We start from the raw sequence: 13,849 nt of genomic DNA on the forward strand, positions 1-13,849 counted from the left end.
GATACCAGAACGAGCTACAAAGTCGCTTACATTTCCGACCAAGTCCATGCACAAGAAGTGATAGAGCACCCCAACAGCTTCACAACTTCACAACTCCTCCTCCTCCTCCTCATCACCACCACTTCTATCCCACCCCCATCCTTTGCCCAAGTCCCAGATTCTTCCAAGCATCGGTCCCTTCTCCAACACCAACACCACCATTCCCACCCCCTCTTACCCCCAAATCCCCACCATCCAACTCCTCAAACCCAATCAAATTCGAACACTCCTTCAACGGACTTCCAGGCGGACTCTGATCACCACCCAGTCCCTCAACACTCTTCCGCCTTATACTCCTTATATGACTCAACTGGTACCCCGCCTCTCCTAAACCATCACTATCTATACCTATAGGACCGAGATTTTCACGCTCTCCACCACCATCATCCCTCGAAATCGTAAAAGCGACATCTCGTTCTTCTGCAGCTGTGTGATTGTCTGTGGAGATGGCTAGGCCAGTTGGGATTTTGTGAGTTTGACTGTATGAGGCGGGTCTCGAGCCTGAGATAGGGTCGAATTTAGCCCATGGGTTTGCACCTTCTTCAGACTCATAATCCACATCTGCGTCGGTCATGATTGTATCTCCGTCCTCATCGTGATCGTCGTTCCACTGACCCACGCCAGCCAGAAACACCTCATTCTTATTCTCCTCTCCAAGTTCCACCTCGAGCTCGAACTCTCCTGGAACAGAAGATAGCTTTCTCCTCTTTTTACTCCCAGTCTGGTCCTCATGATTATCCACATCCTCATTTACATCCACATCCAAATGTGGACTCTCATCCAATCTCTCCTCGTAAGCAGGAACATCTACCTCCCCCGCCGTTCCCCATTCCCTCTCCATCCACTCCTCATCCAACTTCCCCAATCTCCTCTCATTATGGCACTGAGAAGGGAAATCGCAATCAAGCCAGCAGTTTTTACGTTCATTTCCATCGTCCCATCGAGTGTTTCCGGCCGGTTCCCCCTCTCCACTTCGTCCTCTGCTTCGGCCTCTCTCATCAGGATTGTGCATATAGCCACTCTCCCTTGCCCTGTCTCTCAAATCCCCCTTCCTATCCCCAACCTCAACCTCATCCCTAGCACCCCTCCCCCACCTCCCCATCGTCACCTCCTCAGCCCCAACACCCCTCTGAGCATATAACCTCCACACCTCCCTCCTCCTCCTGCACACACCCCACGCCTTCCACCCCTCGTAGTCGAATTCAGCTCTACACCCCCTTTTCTTATTTCTACCCCTCTTCTTTCCCTTCTTGTCTCTTCTCTTGCCTCTCCTCCTCTTCGCTTTCTCCTCGCTGCCTCCCCTTCCGCTTCTTTTCTCACCCCCATTTCCATTTTCACCACCATCCCCATTACCATCCTGTCCTGTAGGGGTCAAAACAGGCGTCCTACCCTCCGCACAGAAAAAATGCCCATCCTCTAAACACCTCCTCGTAACACCAAGTCTGTAGACTGAGCCACAGAGATGGCATTGCCATATCCATGGGAAGGGGAAAGATGGAGGTGGAGGAGGTGGAGGTGGAGGGAGAGGGATGAGAATAGTATTCGTACTAGAGGGAACTAGTGGTTTGGAAGGTATGAGTGCGCGGAGGTGGAGGCGGGGTGGTGGTTTGGGCTCTGGTTTTGTGTATGGTCTCGAGGTGTTGGTGTGGGTTGTGTGAGAGGAGGAACACGAGGGTGCTATGTTTTGGTCGAGAGATGAGGCTGAGTTTGAGTCTGTATCTGAAGGTAGTGCTGCTGAGGGTAGGAGTGGTGAAGTAGGAGACGTAGAGGTAGGACAATCGTGGCTGGTGCTGTTCTGTAGGGGTTTTGGAGGTGATGGAAGACACCAGATTCGACTGACCATATTGTCATCGATATGTTATGCTGCTATTGTGATTATGAGATGCTGGGTGTGATGTGACGGGTAAACACCACTGGGAACTATCAGCTTCTGCTTTGCTTCTACAACCAGCAAATCGAGGTTGCGATCTCAGCTCAAGCAAACTTGCGGACGGTGGGCGGACAAAGGAAACCGAATGCCCTATTTAAGTAGTGTTTGAAATAGCTGGGCCGATGAGATACCTGCGACTGACTGGAGTGGACTGTTTAGCTGTAGCGCATCATACAAACTACAAATACAGAGTGGCTATCTACTAATAACCACCGAAAGGGCGAAGGAGACTGCGGCGGACTTGCATTGGATTCCCCAGAAGAATCTGCACTAGGAGGTTTTGTCTCCAAGCTAGTTGGAATACTCTGTCTTTGTTCCTCGGCAAGACGTTGAGTGAAAGAAAATGGATGGATGGATGAGGGTTGCGTCAGCAATCCGGAGATCAAATTGGGTATGTAGAGGACAAAGGAAATGCGATTCTTATGGTAGGATGATCCGGAGTAGAGGTCCAAAAAAAAATCATGAGCAAAACAAAATAAGCATATACTCAACCTGCGACTCACCACCTGAAAAGAAATTCCCGTGTGATATTGGTACAACTGCCCATACTGCTTAAAGCTATCTCATCTCATCTCATCAAGACTACCAACAAGTCCTCACAGACTCGTATTGTCCTATTGAACATTTCATTAACCCCCATTGATAAGCATTCCATTCCAGCAGCATTTAAGCAAAAAAACATTGAAAAAGAGCCACAAAAGATAAAATATTCCCCATACACCTCCGGTATCTTTCCCAACCCACACACCCAAACAACAAAAAGAGAGTGGAAAAAGGATCCAAAAATCGTCCGTTCGTGCTTTGCCTAGCTTCGGAAACCCGGAAAATCGAATCGAGTCGGATCTATGCCTCGATAGCCTTCTTCTTCTTCTGCTCGACCTTCAACAGGAGCGCGCGGTTGATGTGTGGCAGAACACCTCCGAAGGCGATGGTGGCGCGGATAAGGGTATCGAGTTCCTCGTCACCGCGGATGGCGAGCTGGAGATGGCGGGGAGTAATGCGCTTGACCTTGAGATCCTTGGCGGCGTTCTGGGAACCATACTTCAGTATTTTATTGCGCGACTTGGACTGAGGCAGAAAGAAAATGGAGAAATGGGTAGATGACTCACTCCTGCGAGCTCGAGAACTTCAGCGGTCAGATACTCGAGGACTGCGGTAACGTAGACGGCTGCCTTGGCTCCAACCCGCATTTTGTTCTGGGTGTTGTTCTTTAAGAAACGCTTGACACGACCGCAAGGGAACTGTTAAAAATATCATGTTAGCATTTCTGATATCCTGCGCGCGTAGACTTCAATATCTCGATGTTTGGAGGTATTCGAGGTCTGGTTATGTGGGTGGCTGGGGTCGAGTATTTTATGTCTTGGGTTTGTTGATATGCCAGGCGCGTCGGAGATCGCAGGATGAAAAGTGTTTTTAAGGCAGATTTGAAGCTTCACGGAGCCGATACTTGATACAGCGCCTCGTTTATCCAAGTTTCCTCGTTTCCGTTCGTTTTGTTGTTGTTTATGTGGATGACGCGACACTGCGGGGTGAAGATATCGACGGATCCGCCATCGAACCAGACCTCGAAATTTCTCCAAACAACCTGCGATACCTCTGCAGACATCGAATAGAGCTTTGCGCAATACTAACCTGGAGTCCGGCCTTGCTGGAGTGGCTCTGCTGCTTCTTTCCGCTGTCGTGGCCGCTCTTCCCTCCGGAGCTCTTGCCGCCCGATGATTTTCCCTTTCCTCCGGCCATTGTTGATGCTTGTCAAGAAGTAATAGGTGAATTGTTTTGGTTTCGAGGGGTGAAAGTTGGATGTTTGTTGTTGGATGATGCGGCGACGAGGAGGATGTTTGGTGAGCAAACAGACTTGGTGTAGGCGCGTTGAAGAAGATATGCGCTAGCGCGGAGCCTGAGGATGCACAAGCGAGCCGCCGCTTGGGGGAATTCTAGCTGTGAGGGCGGATAGAGAGTGGTCTACCATCCCCAATTTTGACCCAAGGAATATAGAAAAGATATCGAATGATAGCGTAAGACTGGAGGAATGCGTACATACATCGAGAAAGAGGCAAAGAGATTTGGTGGTGGAGAGATTGAGAGATATGTGAAGGGCTCATCACTGTCTCGAAGGTTTGGGGCGGTGGTGGTACTGGCAACCTCCACCCCAACTCCAAAGAGATGGTGAGTAACTTACCTGTGAGGCATTCTGGAGCCATCCCCATGAAGATTGTGAGCAAGGAGAGTTGTTCGATATTGAAAGCGTGGTTGTTGGTAGAAGTTGTCGTTGTTCATGGCTGCAAGTCCAGGATATTTTGGCGGGTGCTGCCTCAGTCCTCCCACGTCACATGATGCCAAGGCGGATGCTTCTCCTGGGCTGATCCATTCTTCATTATCTTCCTCGTGGTGACCATCATACGGACCTGCGGTGTTGATGTTCGATATGCATTATTGAACACTTTGAATGCAATTCTTCTGTTTGTATGGAAATGGCCTTTCTGATTGGCTTGCTCTGGCATCTGAATTCTCATCTCTAATTCCCCAAACCTCAGCTTAAGTTCAAAGCCAACTAGGCCCGTCACTGCGCAAACGCAAGCACAACTTGTCATGAGGGAGGCCGTCGTTCGATAGCACACCACCCTTGGTGAAGCATTGTGAGTGGTTAAGATGACATGGAAGAAATATGTTCCAAAGAGTGAGTTAGATTGAATCTTGCTCTCGCATCAACAATGCACAAACATTACGCATTCACATATTCAATCGAAGAACCTCAAGCTTCATTCTTCGCCTCGTTTATTTCCTCTCTGATCCTCCTCGGCCATCGCTCGACGCTATCATTTGACTGTCCAGCCGATTGCTATTTGTCAATATAGATATCAGGCTTTCGGCCAGGCTGATTTCCAGGTTCGACACCTTGACAACAAATTCGTTTGCCAACAACCTGACTGTTTTGTCGTCTCCAACCCGCTTCCTTAGGGTGGGGAACGCCACCTTCCGAGCGTTTAAGACGACACAGAAAAGCTGAGTTATCTTCTCCTTGTCGACGAGCCTGAAGTCGAGCTTCATGATCGGTCAATTTAATCTGTTCTGACATCCTTTTCCAGTATCCGGGAGCCGCATCTGGAAGAATGCCATCCGCTGTCAACCCATTCCCAATGCCTGTACCTCCTGTGCCTTCTGGACACTTTTTGATCTTGAACGTCATCGTTGGCGTGCATTGTTGCTATGCCAAGTTCATGCTGGCTCAGAAGTGTCTGGAGGTGCCAGTGCCACTCCTCACAATGCTGCCATATAACCTTCCTCTCTACTTCGGATGGCGAAGGTTACCTCGGGTCCGTATATGTCGACTTTGGCGTCGGCTCACCGTTCTGCCGAGCCTCAGGTGCCAGTTACCACCTCCATCCAACCATAGTCCTTGATGTGTCGACAACCTTTACGATGCGAAAGTCTGTCAGGAGGAACTTGTCGCGTTGGTAGAGGACGGGCTGTTTTTAGAACGGAGCCTTAAGAATTTCTCCCCTCCAAAACCGCATCCGGATAGGCGTTTCCTTTGTTTCTCCACCCACTCTCAACCATCCCGAACCGCCATCGACAAACTACCACAATGCGGAACTCTGCTACTAGATTCCCCGTTTATCTTTATCTTTGTGGTTCCAAGCATGCCGGCAAACCGTCAATGCGACATCGCCTCGTTACCTCGATCATCAAGTACCGCCGCACATATGCCATCCGACAGCAAAATTTCCAGTAGCGATCGAGAGCCCAGCAAGACTTTTCACGAGCCTGACAAGATCATCAGTCTGGTTTCCGGAGCGTGGATACCAGTACCACGAACATATGATCCCGACACATACGATCCTGAAGGACAAATGCCATGGACGCCAGAACCAGAGCCATATGATCCCGAGACATACGCTACTTGGGGCCGGAAACATTTCGGCGACGACTGGTACGAACAGCGAAGGACTATGCTTCAGGAAAGGAATATTTATGGCCCCGATGCGGTCTACAGGCATCGCCAGAGAGATTTGAGGGTGATGGAACACAAGATCGAAGGGCGGCCTTTCCGGCCGCGCGGAGAGAAGCTTGACGAAGGCTGGCAGCGATTGTGGGCTCGACTGTCGAAGGATCTGCCATCGGTCGAGACACCCGGCACTCTTGCATCTTTCCAGCTAATCGACAGTGGCAGCAACGTCAGCAAGTATAGCACACATCCCTCTAACCCCGAGCTTAGTGTGCGTACCGCAGAGTCTGACGATCCAAGGAAACTACTGGAGCTGAACCGGAGACGTTTCCTTTGGGATCAAGAGTCATATCAATTCGAGAGAATTCTCCGAAAAGAAGCCCTTATAGACAAGGCAAGGAAACACCGCGAAGATGAGGAAGGCGACAGACGACGGGAGGAAGAGCTAGAGGAAATACAGAAGATTATATATTTACCAGGGACTTTGGTTAAGTCGGGGGAGTACGATGATCGAATGAGGAAATGGAATCTTCGAGGCAAGGGTTGGACACAGGAACAAATTGAGGCTGCAGATCGAGCTGACATTGCAGCTTGGAAATGGCAAATGGAAAACCCTCAACCAAAGGGACTAAGTATTTTCGGTCCACCGCTCACTCAAGAGGAAAAGAACAAATACAATGCCTGGTGCCAGAAGGAACGCGCTGCCAGGCTTCATATCTACGGAGGGCATCCACCAAGCGAATCCGGTACTACCGATGAGGCCGCATACGATACCTGGCGCCGAAATATCCACACCCGCGTCTCCAGGCAACGTGAAGAGGACCAACGTGAACAGGAACCGCGGGCAGACGCAACAGCCGATGCTTCAGCTCCCGAGAAAGCGACAAAGAACACGTCTCGCAAGACCCGTGGCGGAAGAATAATAATGGACATTGCACAGAGCCAAAGTGTTGCCAACCGAGACACCCGACCCCGACGAATCACACCGAGACTAAACCCAGGCTCAAACGCTGGTCGTCGGCCAAAACGAGCTAGAGCTATCGATGTACTTGTCAAGCCCGAAGAGAGCACAGCACAAATCCCACGGAAAACACGAAAACACCAACCCAAGGCATGCCAGAAGAGAGCTTCCGCTGAAGCCCACGATATCAACAGCCAAGTTCTGCAGTCAAAGCCCCACAACACAAAAAAACGAAAGGTATACAAGCAAGAGCGGAGAAGTCGAAGACTCGCCGGTAAATTACCTGAATATGGCATGCTACCAGAACGAGGTGCAACAGCGCCAACCTACGAACCTCCTTCTAACACATGCTAGCCGAATCCTTCAGGCCCTCGTAGCCGCGCATCGTATAAGAAGTCACTTGTACTGAAGGGCGCGAAGCCTCGAGGAATTTTGAAGTCTGAGCGCGAGGGGACGAATCGTGCAAAAAGGTCCAGGCAGCAATCGTAGGGCTGAGTACATGCAAGTTTGATGGTTTTTTGACACCGTTTTCCGTTTATAGCTTCCTAGGAACACTGCAGCCATTTAGCCGACATCTTGCGTCAGGTTATTGCAAATTGCTTTCGCCGATGAGTGGACTTCGCCACCCAGTGAAGGGCACCTAGCATATGATTTGCGGCTTCAAGTCCGGAGTCTGGACATGGCGCATGGGCTGCGAAGTTTGCCTCTATCGTCCTCAGAAAGCTTTCGCGATGGTCAGAAGCACATCCTGAAGGTTCAAAGGTTTCTGAGGACACTCGTAGACAAGGGCCGAAAGGGATGGCTCTTGGATGGCGAAAAGCCCTTCGATATCTCAAGGTGCGAATCCTTCCAGACTGCTTCACATCAACGTCTTGGTTTCGTCCCAAAAGCGATCTTAGCAAATGAATGGCTTCGCAAGTCCTGTAAAAGGTATCCGTCGAAGCGCTGTCAGGATCAACCTCTGTTTACAGGCTGTCGCTTAAGGGACTTTCCAACGTGCAGCAAGAACAAGGGCAATTCCGACATCAGCTTGCAACAAAAATTGTGCGGCGCTGAAGAATGAATGATTGGGCGTCAGGACATCCATTGTTGGCGTGACACATGCAGTCACATTCACGGGCACCCCCCAGACCTCAAAGAGCCAAGGAAAATGATATCAAGCGCTGTTGCTGAACGCCCGCCCTTGTAGTTCGCCCCAGTGGTCCAGTCGGAGTTGGCCCGTGAAGAAACGAGGGGCCTCGAACGAATACCCCGCTTTCTACGACTCAATGATAAGAACTTCTGTTGGCGGCGAAATAACCAACAAAGTCTGACCCCTGGTGAGGATTTTGCACCTGCCTGCGCCACATGCTCAGCAACAGCACGGAGCGGCCGCATTCCCATCCTCCCCCTGGTCCCTTGATTGAATTGCGGTGATTCTGCCTGTCCAGAAATTGGCCAGTGTAAGCTGCGCCCTTTGCAGCTGAATACCGTACCAGCCCGCAGAACCGTGCTGCGGAGCTCAAAATACAGTATTTTTGCGCCGTCTGGTGTCGTGACGAAGGGTTAGGTCAAACGAACTTTGAGCGGCGGACGGTTGGGGCCGCCCACACTCCACCATTAGAGAGGATGGCTGCCAGCCAAGTCCGTGTAATAGCCTTCCCAATCATTATTGCTCACAGGCATGTAGCATGGGGTGCATGCTGCATTTGGAATCCTCTGATGCATGTCAGGTATAACATGGGCTATTTGAAAATAAAATATTCTCCGCAGGCGTCAATGTCTTGTTCCCCGGCGTCCACTAGTCTCCTGGAAACTGTTTCTAGCGGGGTTGATGGCGCAATCTACGCGCTGCTGGGCTGGTAGCGGCTGAGAAATTCGTGGGGTCGAACCATATTTGTATTAAACTGATATGGGCTTTTGATTCTCAGCCTGATTACCAGCCAGTTTCTGGCACCAATGCTACTCTAATCCAACAAATGGATTGTTGGTGACAACAGCTGCCTCAGCGATACGCGCTGATATGAATGGAAGCGCTTTCTATTGGAGGGAAATAAATCAACAGAAAAGCCGCTCGTCTGCAGTGTAATCGCGATGTGTCTCGACCCGGGCCTGCTCTCACCCTTTGGTTGGCTCCTACTACCTGCCGCTGTACTGGGCGTGTTCGAGGATGTTGAGGTGACACATGGTAGTCTGCTTAGGCCCATGTCGACATTCTCGGAGTATTTAAGAACCACAAAGGTGCCTTTTGTCAACATGACAACATCAATACCACATTACTACAGTATTTATCATCAGCTTATCTTATCAACAAACCCTGATACTATATCCTTCCGTGTCACTTCAGTCACCAGAAACCATGCTCAACCAGATCGAAAATCTCTCTACGAACAATGCTGTGGCTCAACCGCCAGCGCCAGGGCTTGGAAAGTCCTCGAACAATCAGAGCATTTGCTCCAAGTGTGGTGTAGTCTACAAACAGGGTACCTCGCACACCTGCGCCAAGTACGTGCACTTAATGTTCTCCTTATCTGAACGTACATGCTCATGACAATTGTCAAATCTAGGTAGAACATCAAGCGAGGACTGCAACTACTCTTGATGGGCTAGTTGTGTTGGACGGGTTTGGTCTGCTTGGGGATATGCAGAACATTCGTTTGTTGTGGCATTTGATGTTGGAGGCATTGGAATGATTTGGAGCAGCGCATTCAACATGCTACAAATATATATCTTTGGATTGCTAGGCAGCAAACTTGATCTCAACCTTCTTTTTCTGCTAGACACTGGTCATTTCCCCCTTCATTTTGGCTTCCATCTCATTGAGATACTTCTTGGCCTCGTCACCATCAAATCCATAAGCTAATCGCACCATCTCGTACGTAAGTTCTTCCTCCATGCCTTGGAAAACACCGACTTTTTCGAGTAGGGCGTAGATTCTGGATGCAGCCCCGTCTAGCACATCGGCTATCGATTTCTGTAAGGGTCTTCCTTTACTCTCGAGTGCCTGCTCCGCATCTCGAAACTTCTGTTTGTACATTTTCCGTGCTGCAACTTGGCGGGACACGTTGCGGTGTGCTATGTGGTCTGGGTTTTGTAGAATGTAGTCGGTCTTCGCGTCGGCAGCGATGAGCGGAAAGGGCATCGGGTAATGAATGACCTCCCAAGGCGCCGCCTGAGCAAATTCCCAGTCGATTATGGCGAGGAAATTGAAGTCCTGGTCGACGAGAATATTCTGCGTTCCCATGTCCATATGGTCAAGGTGGAATGGCCCGCCACCACTTTTGAAGAGGGTTGTATTGTGCACGATGTCTTTAAACACGAAAGGACCCAGCCTTGTAAATGTGTTGCTGCCATCGTCAGCGACATCACTCCTGCAGGCTTGACGGAATCTGGCATCCGCAACAGCAGCGAAATAGTCCCAGGTTTCCGTAAAGGGGCCTTCATCTGAGAGGCCTTCTGCTACGGCTGTAGAGAGTTTGCCAATGATAGCACCAGTGTCTTTGGAGAAATGGGAGATTGAACCAATTTGTGGAAATGTGAAAGTTGCTAGCTCGGCCTGGACGGAAGTCCACTGGGTGATAATGTGCTCCTGCGTTGAGATCTACCCCAGCAGGATTAGGAAAACTAATGCAGAAGAATTATGAAGAGGGTCGCACCGGAAGCTCGCAAATATTAAATTGCACATCTTGCATAGTGTTGCCGTAAAACCCTTGGATGAGCATGTAGGCAGCGCCAACATTTGCTGCCCTTTGCGACACTGGACCTTCATATGCGTAGAGTTTGGGGAACGGGACACCCGTAACGTTCTCATGAAGGAACTTCATTTGCGCAACCTCACAATCGATCGAATACAACTCAGAATGCTCATTGGCGCTGTCACTGCTATCGGGATGCCTGGGGAGCCGCACGCGTGCAATGATGAGGCGGCCGTCGACCGCCAGCAGCTCGAAGCAGCACCAGAATTGCCCAGCAGAGAAAGCTTCACTGATCGAGACCGGTTGACCGATAATGAGTTGAGTATGCTCCACCAGAGAGGATTTGTTGATAATACTCATGAATCTCTCAAGACGTTCTTTCATGCCGTTATAATCCCAATCATCATAGGATGTCCAGCCTGCGCTAGGGGGGACATTTCTAGGTTTGACAGTCCCCATTATTGAACTATGAGGAGGCATTAGCGAATTCAGTGTGATGGTTCTCGAACAAGAGGGGAAGAGTGACACATTAGAAGGCCACCAGACCTTGAAAGCTCTCTGAACGTATTATAAAACCTTTTGATTTGTTGAATAGGACCAGAAGCAGCGGTCCAGGTGTAGACTGTCAGGATGACCAAAAGAGTTGGTTACGTCGTGGTGGCTTTTATGTAAATATATCTCAGGCACTAAGGCCACATGTCATGGTTCAACAGATCTGACTACACCCAATTGGTAAGTCACATGCTGTCATTGATAAAACGCACAAGGAGTCTTAGGAATTGTGCCATCCACCTTCTCAAACTGTCACCGCCGGCTTTGGGGGAGTTTTGTTATCTGTACACCGTATTAAATATCAACTATACAAACTTAATATCTTCTGCTTTGGTTGAATACACTTGGAAATAGCTATGTATAAATAAATATCACGGGACAAAAATAAGAGCGGAGAAGTAGATACATTTCCCGGCTAGATCCTTCTAATGACATCAAGAACTCTTAGAAGCTTCTATATTTCAAGTTAATCCAATAGTATGTTTACTTCATTAGCTTCTCTAATATGTGCTTATGCTGACGGGGTAAGTAAGGCGGGGTTGCCAAGAGGTTTTCTAGGTTCGTATGTATTCATCGTTATTCCCGCTATGAACAAAGTCCGGACATCAATAAATATGGATTGAATGGTAGCGGACAATTTTGCTACAGCTACGAAGTGTGATGTGCGTGGCAGGTGGGGGGATCGACGTCGCTAATGACCCGCATTTGTTTACATCGTCCTTACCCAAGTTCGCTTCGGGAGATGCCGTACGGAAGAGACTCATACCCATCGAGAAACGTTGAACCCCTTATGGCAGAGCAAACGCGATATACTGCCCAACCGCGTTGTTCAACTGGGTATCCCGAAACACTCCCGTAAACGACCAATACATTCCCCAATTCGTCACATTCGCCCTATCCAGCCTAACCCTCAAGTCCCCCGAATTATCAACATCAAAGCCACTGATTCCCATCAACACTGTAGGCACTGCCTTAACCTTCGTTTTCATCTCAGGGAACAACTCAACCCCTTTCATCCCCCTCTTCCTCGTCGAACTTCCCCTCAACCCACCACCAAGAACGCCGCTCCACACTCTTCCACTCTTCGGCGAATACGCTATCCAAGTGACGCCTACACCATACACCCGGCTCTCGTTCCACGTATTAACATTCAGCATGAACCCGGTAGTCGAAACGTGCGACGCCGTAACATTCACACACCACTTCGTACTACTGCTCATATCCAGCCTGTTCAACCAAACCACCACAACCGGTGGACAAACGTACTCTCTAAAGAACCTAATCCTGCAATACACGGTCCCAGGCAGCGGTTCGGGGTTCATATCAATCTGATGTGTCCCCCAATCCATGCCGAAGACCTGTGACGTCGTGCACGACAGTTTCAAATACGTCGCTCCGATCGAGTACTCGCTTGTGCCAGCCCACGCTGACGCTTTGGCAACCGTGCCTTTGTCTGCGGATGAGGAGGTCGAGAGTTCCAACCGAATGTCAGCGCTCTTCTTCTCCCAGATGTCCCAGAAGCCGAGGACGACAGTATCTGTGTAGTTGCGGGAGTTGGGGATCGATACAGATGGGACCCAGTGTGTAAGACCCAGGGTACCACCGGCGAGTATTTCGTGTTTAGTTGCCGGTTTTTGGCACGATATGTAGTAAGGGGGAGGGAGGCCTCTCGATGGTGATGGGTACTCACGGCTTCGAGGGCGGATGTCTTGTTCGGAATAGTTTGCGTGATGGGCTGTGTTTGAGGAGTTAGTCTTCCGTTGCTTTGATTAGATCTGTATCGGACTTCTCGTTTTGGAGTATGTTCAGAGTGAGCGGCAAACTTACTCCTCAATCCGCTTCCAGGGAGAGGAAGCTTCTTCCTCGCCATCCAGCCCTGTGGCGTCACTTTGGCATAGCTTAACGCCATGATCACTGTATGCGACGATCAATTTCCTGATATCTCGTTGATCAAGCAGCCGCAGAATCAATAACGGCAGTTGAGCAGACCTTCGCCATTCTTAAAGCGACCACATGCAAGCAAACAAACAGTTGAACCATCTAGCCAGTCCTCCAGCCACAGTTTCAAAATCAGAGTCGTTGCCTTCACTCCATGGAGTTTCCTCTCCTCCGGCTACCTCTTCCATCCATTCACATCTCCCATTCCATCACTTCTCGCCTCTCCATCTACCCTCCAACAGTACCAGCAAAATCAATAGCAACAGCAACACCATCCCGTCTCCTTCTCCCCATCCCGTGCCTCTCCTCCTCTTCTCATCCAGCCTCTCACCTGCGTCTCTACTCTACTCATTGGCCTTCCCTCCACACAATCAGTCTGCAAGGGATGAAATTTTGCTGCAGGACTGATTGGTGAGATCAATACATCGACCAATAAGCGATCGAACGGCTATTCTTAGCGACAACCAACATGCAACAAAAAGCATGCTCACCAACTTTGCATTCCACGATCGATTTCCACGGGCCGTTGGTAACTACTGGTGGCTTGGTTGAAGGATCTTGATACGAAGGTTGCACTACAGATGCTTGGGTAGTTGGGAAAATGATTAGTGTAGAGTGGAGAGCCTGGTTGGTTGGTTCGATGCTGTGTGGCTGCAGCCAAAGAAGAATGGTAGGAGAAATGTGGGGTTAAAAGTTGGAAATCGAAAGGTCTTTTAAGCATTCACTTTAGCTTTGTCCAGGTACTAGGTACTGGTGCTTCAGAAGATCCAGAAGGTCTGGGTCATGTGGGCCAAGATGCAGGGAGATGC

The 13,849-nt window shown here is 49.7% G+C and overlaps 5 protein-coding genes across 5 annotated transcripts; 1 reads left to right on the forward strand and 4 right to left on the reverse strand.

Annotated features, from left to right (window-relative positions):
• Positions 1-124: 124 nt before the first annotated feature.
• ONS95_010721 (uncharacterized protein) lies at positions 125-2,477 on the reverse strand (the record flags this gene model as incomplete). Its single annotated transcript, XM_058504341.1, has 2 exons — positions 2,215-2,477; positions 125-2,110 (listed from the first exon to the last, which is right to left on the reverse strand). Exon 2 carries the CDS (start codon positions 1,880-1,882, stop codon positions 125-127), a length of 1,758 nt encoding a protein of 585 aa, XP_058361055.1. The 5' UTR covers positions 1,883-2,110; positions 2,215-2,477.
• A 335-nt stretch (positions 2,478-2,812) lies between these two features.
• Positions 2,813-3,709, reverse strand: HTZ1 (histone H2A.Z; the record flags this gene model as incomplete). Its single annotated transcript, XM_058504342.1, has 3 exons — positions 2,813-2,998; positions 3,079-3,210; positions 3,602-3,709. The coding sequence occupies 3 exons, from the start codon at positions 3,707-3,709 to the stop codon at positions 2,813-2,815; spliced, it is 426 nt and encodes a 141-aa protein (XP_058361056.1).
• Positions 3,710-5,610: 1,901 nt separating this feature from the next.
• Positions 5,611-7,230, forward strand: ONS95_010723 (uncharacterized protein; the record flags this gene model as incomplete). The annotated part of the gene is made up of 1 exon (XM_058504343.1): positions 5,611-7,230. The coding sequence occupies one exon, from the start codon at positions 5,611-5,613 to the stop codon at positions 7,228-7,230; it is 1,620 nt and encodes a 539-aa protein (XP_058361057.1).
• A 1,904-nt stretch (positions 7,231-9,134) lies between these two features.
• ONS95_010724 (uncharacterized protein) lies at positions 9,135-11,205 on the reverse strand. Its single transcript, XM_058504344.1, has 3 exons — positions 11,097-11,205; positions 10,512-11,016; positions 9,135-10,456 (listed from the first exon to the last, which is right to left on the reverse strand). Exons 2-3 carry the CDS (start codon positions 11,007-11,009, stop codon positions 9,632-9,634), a joined length of 1,323 nt encoding a protein of 440 aa, XP_058361058.1. The 5' UTR covers positions 11,010-11,016; positions 11,097-11,205; the 3' UTR covers positions 9,135-9,631.
• A 685-nt stretch (positions 11,206-11,890) lies between these two features.
• ONS95_010725 (uncharacterized protein) lies at positions 11,891-13,842 on the reverse strand (the record flags this gene model as incomplete). Its single annotated transcript, XM_058504345.1, has 2 exons — positions 12,930-13,842; positions 11,891-12,837 (listed from the first exon to the last, which is right to left on the reverse strand). Exons 1-2 carry the CDS (start codon positions 13,009-13,011, stop codon positions 11,891-11,893), a joined length of 1,029 nt encoding a protein of 342 aa, XP_058361059.1. The 5' UTR covers positions 13,012-13,842.
• Positions 13,843-13,849: the final 7 nt, after the last annotated feature.

This window comes from Cadophora gregata (assembly GCF_030347475.1).
Source record: "Cadophora gregata isolate MNR1 chromosome Unknown scaffold_4, whole genome shotgun sequence".
In the NCBI taxonomy this organism is placed as follows: Eukaryota; Fungi; Ascomycota; class Leotiomycetes; order Helotiales; family Ploettnerulaceae; genus Cadophora; species Cadophora gregata.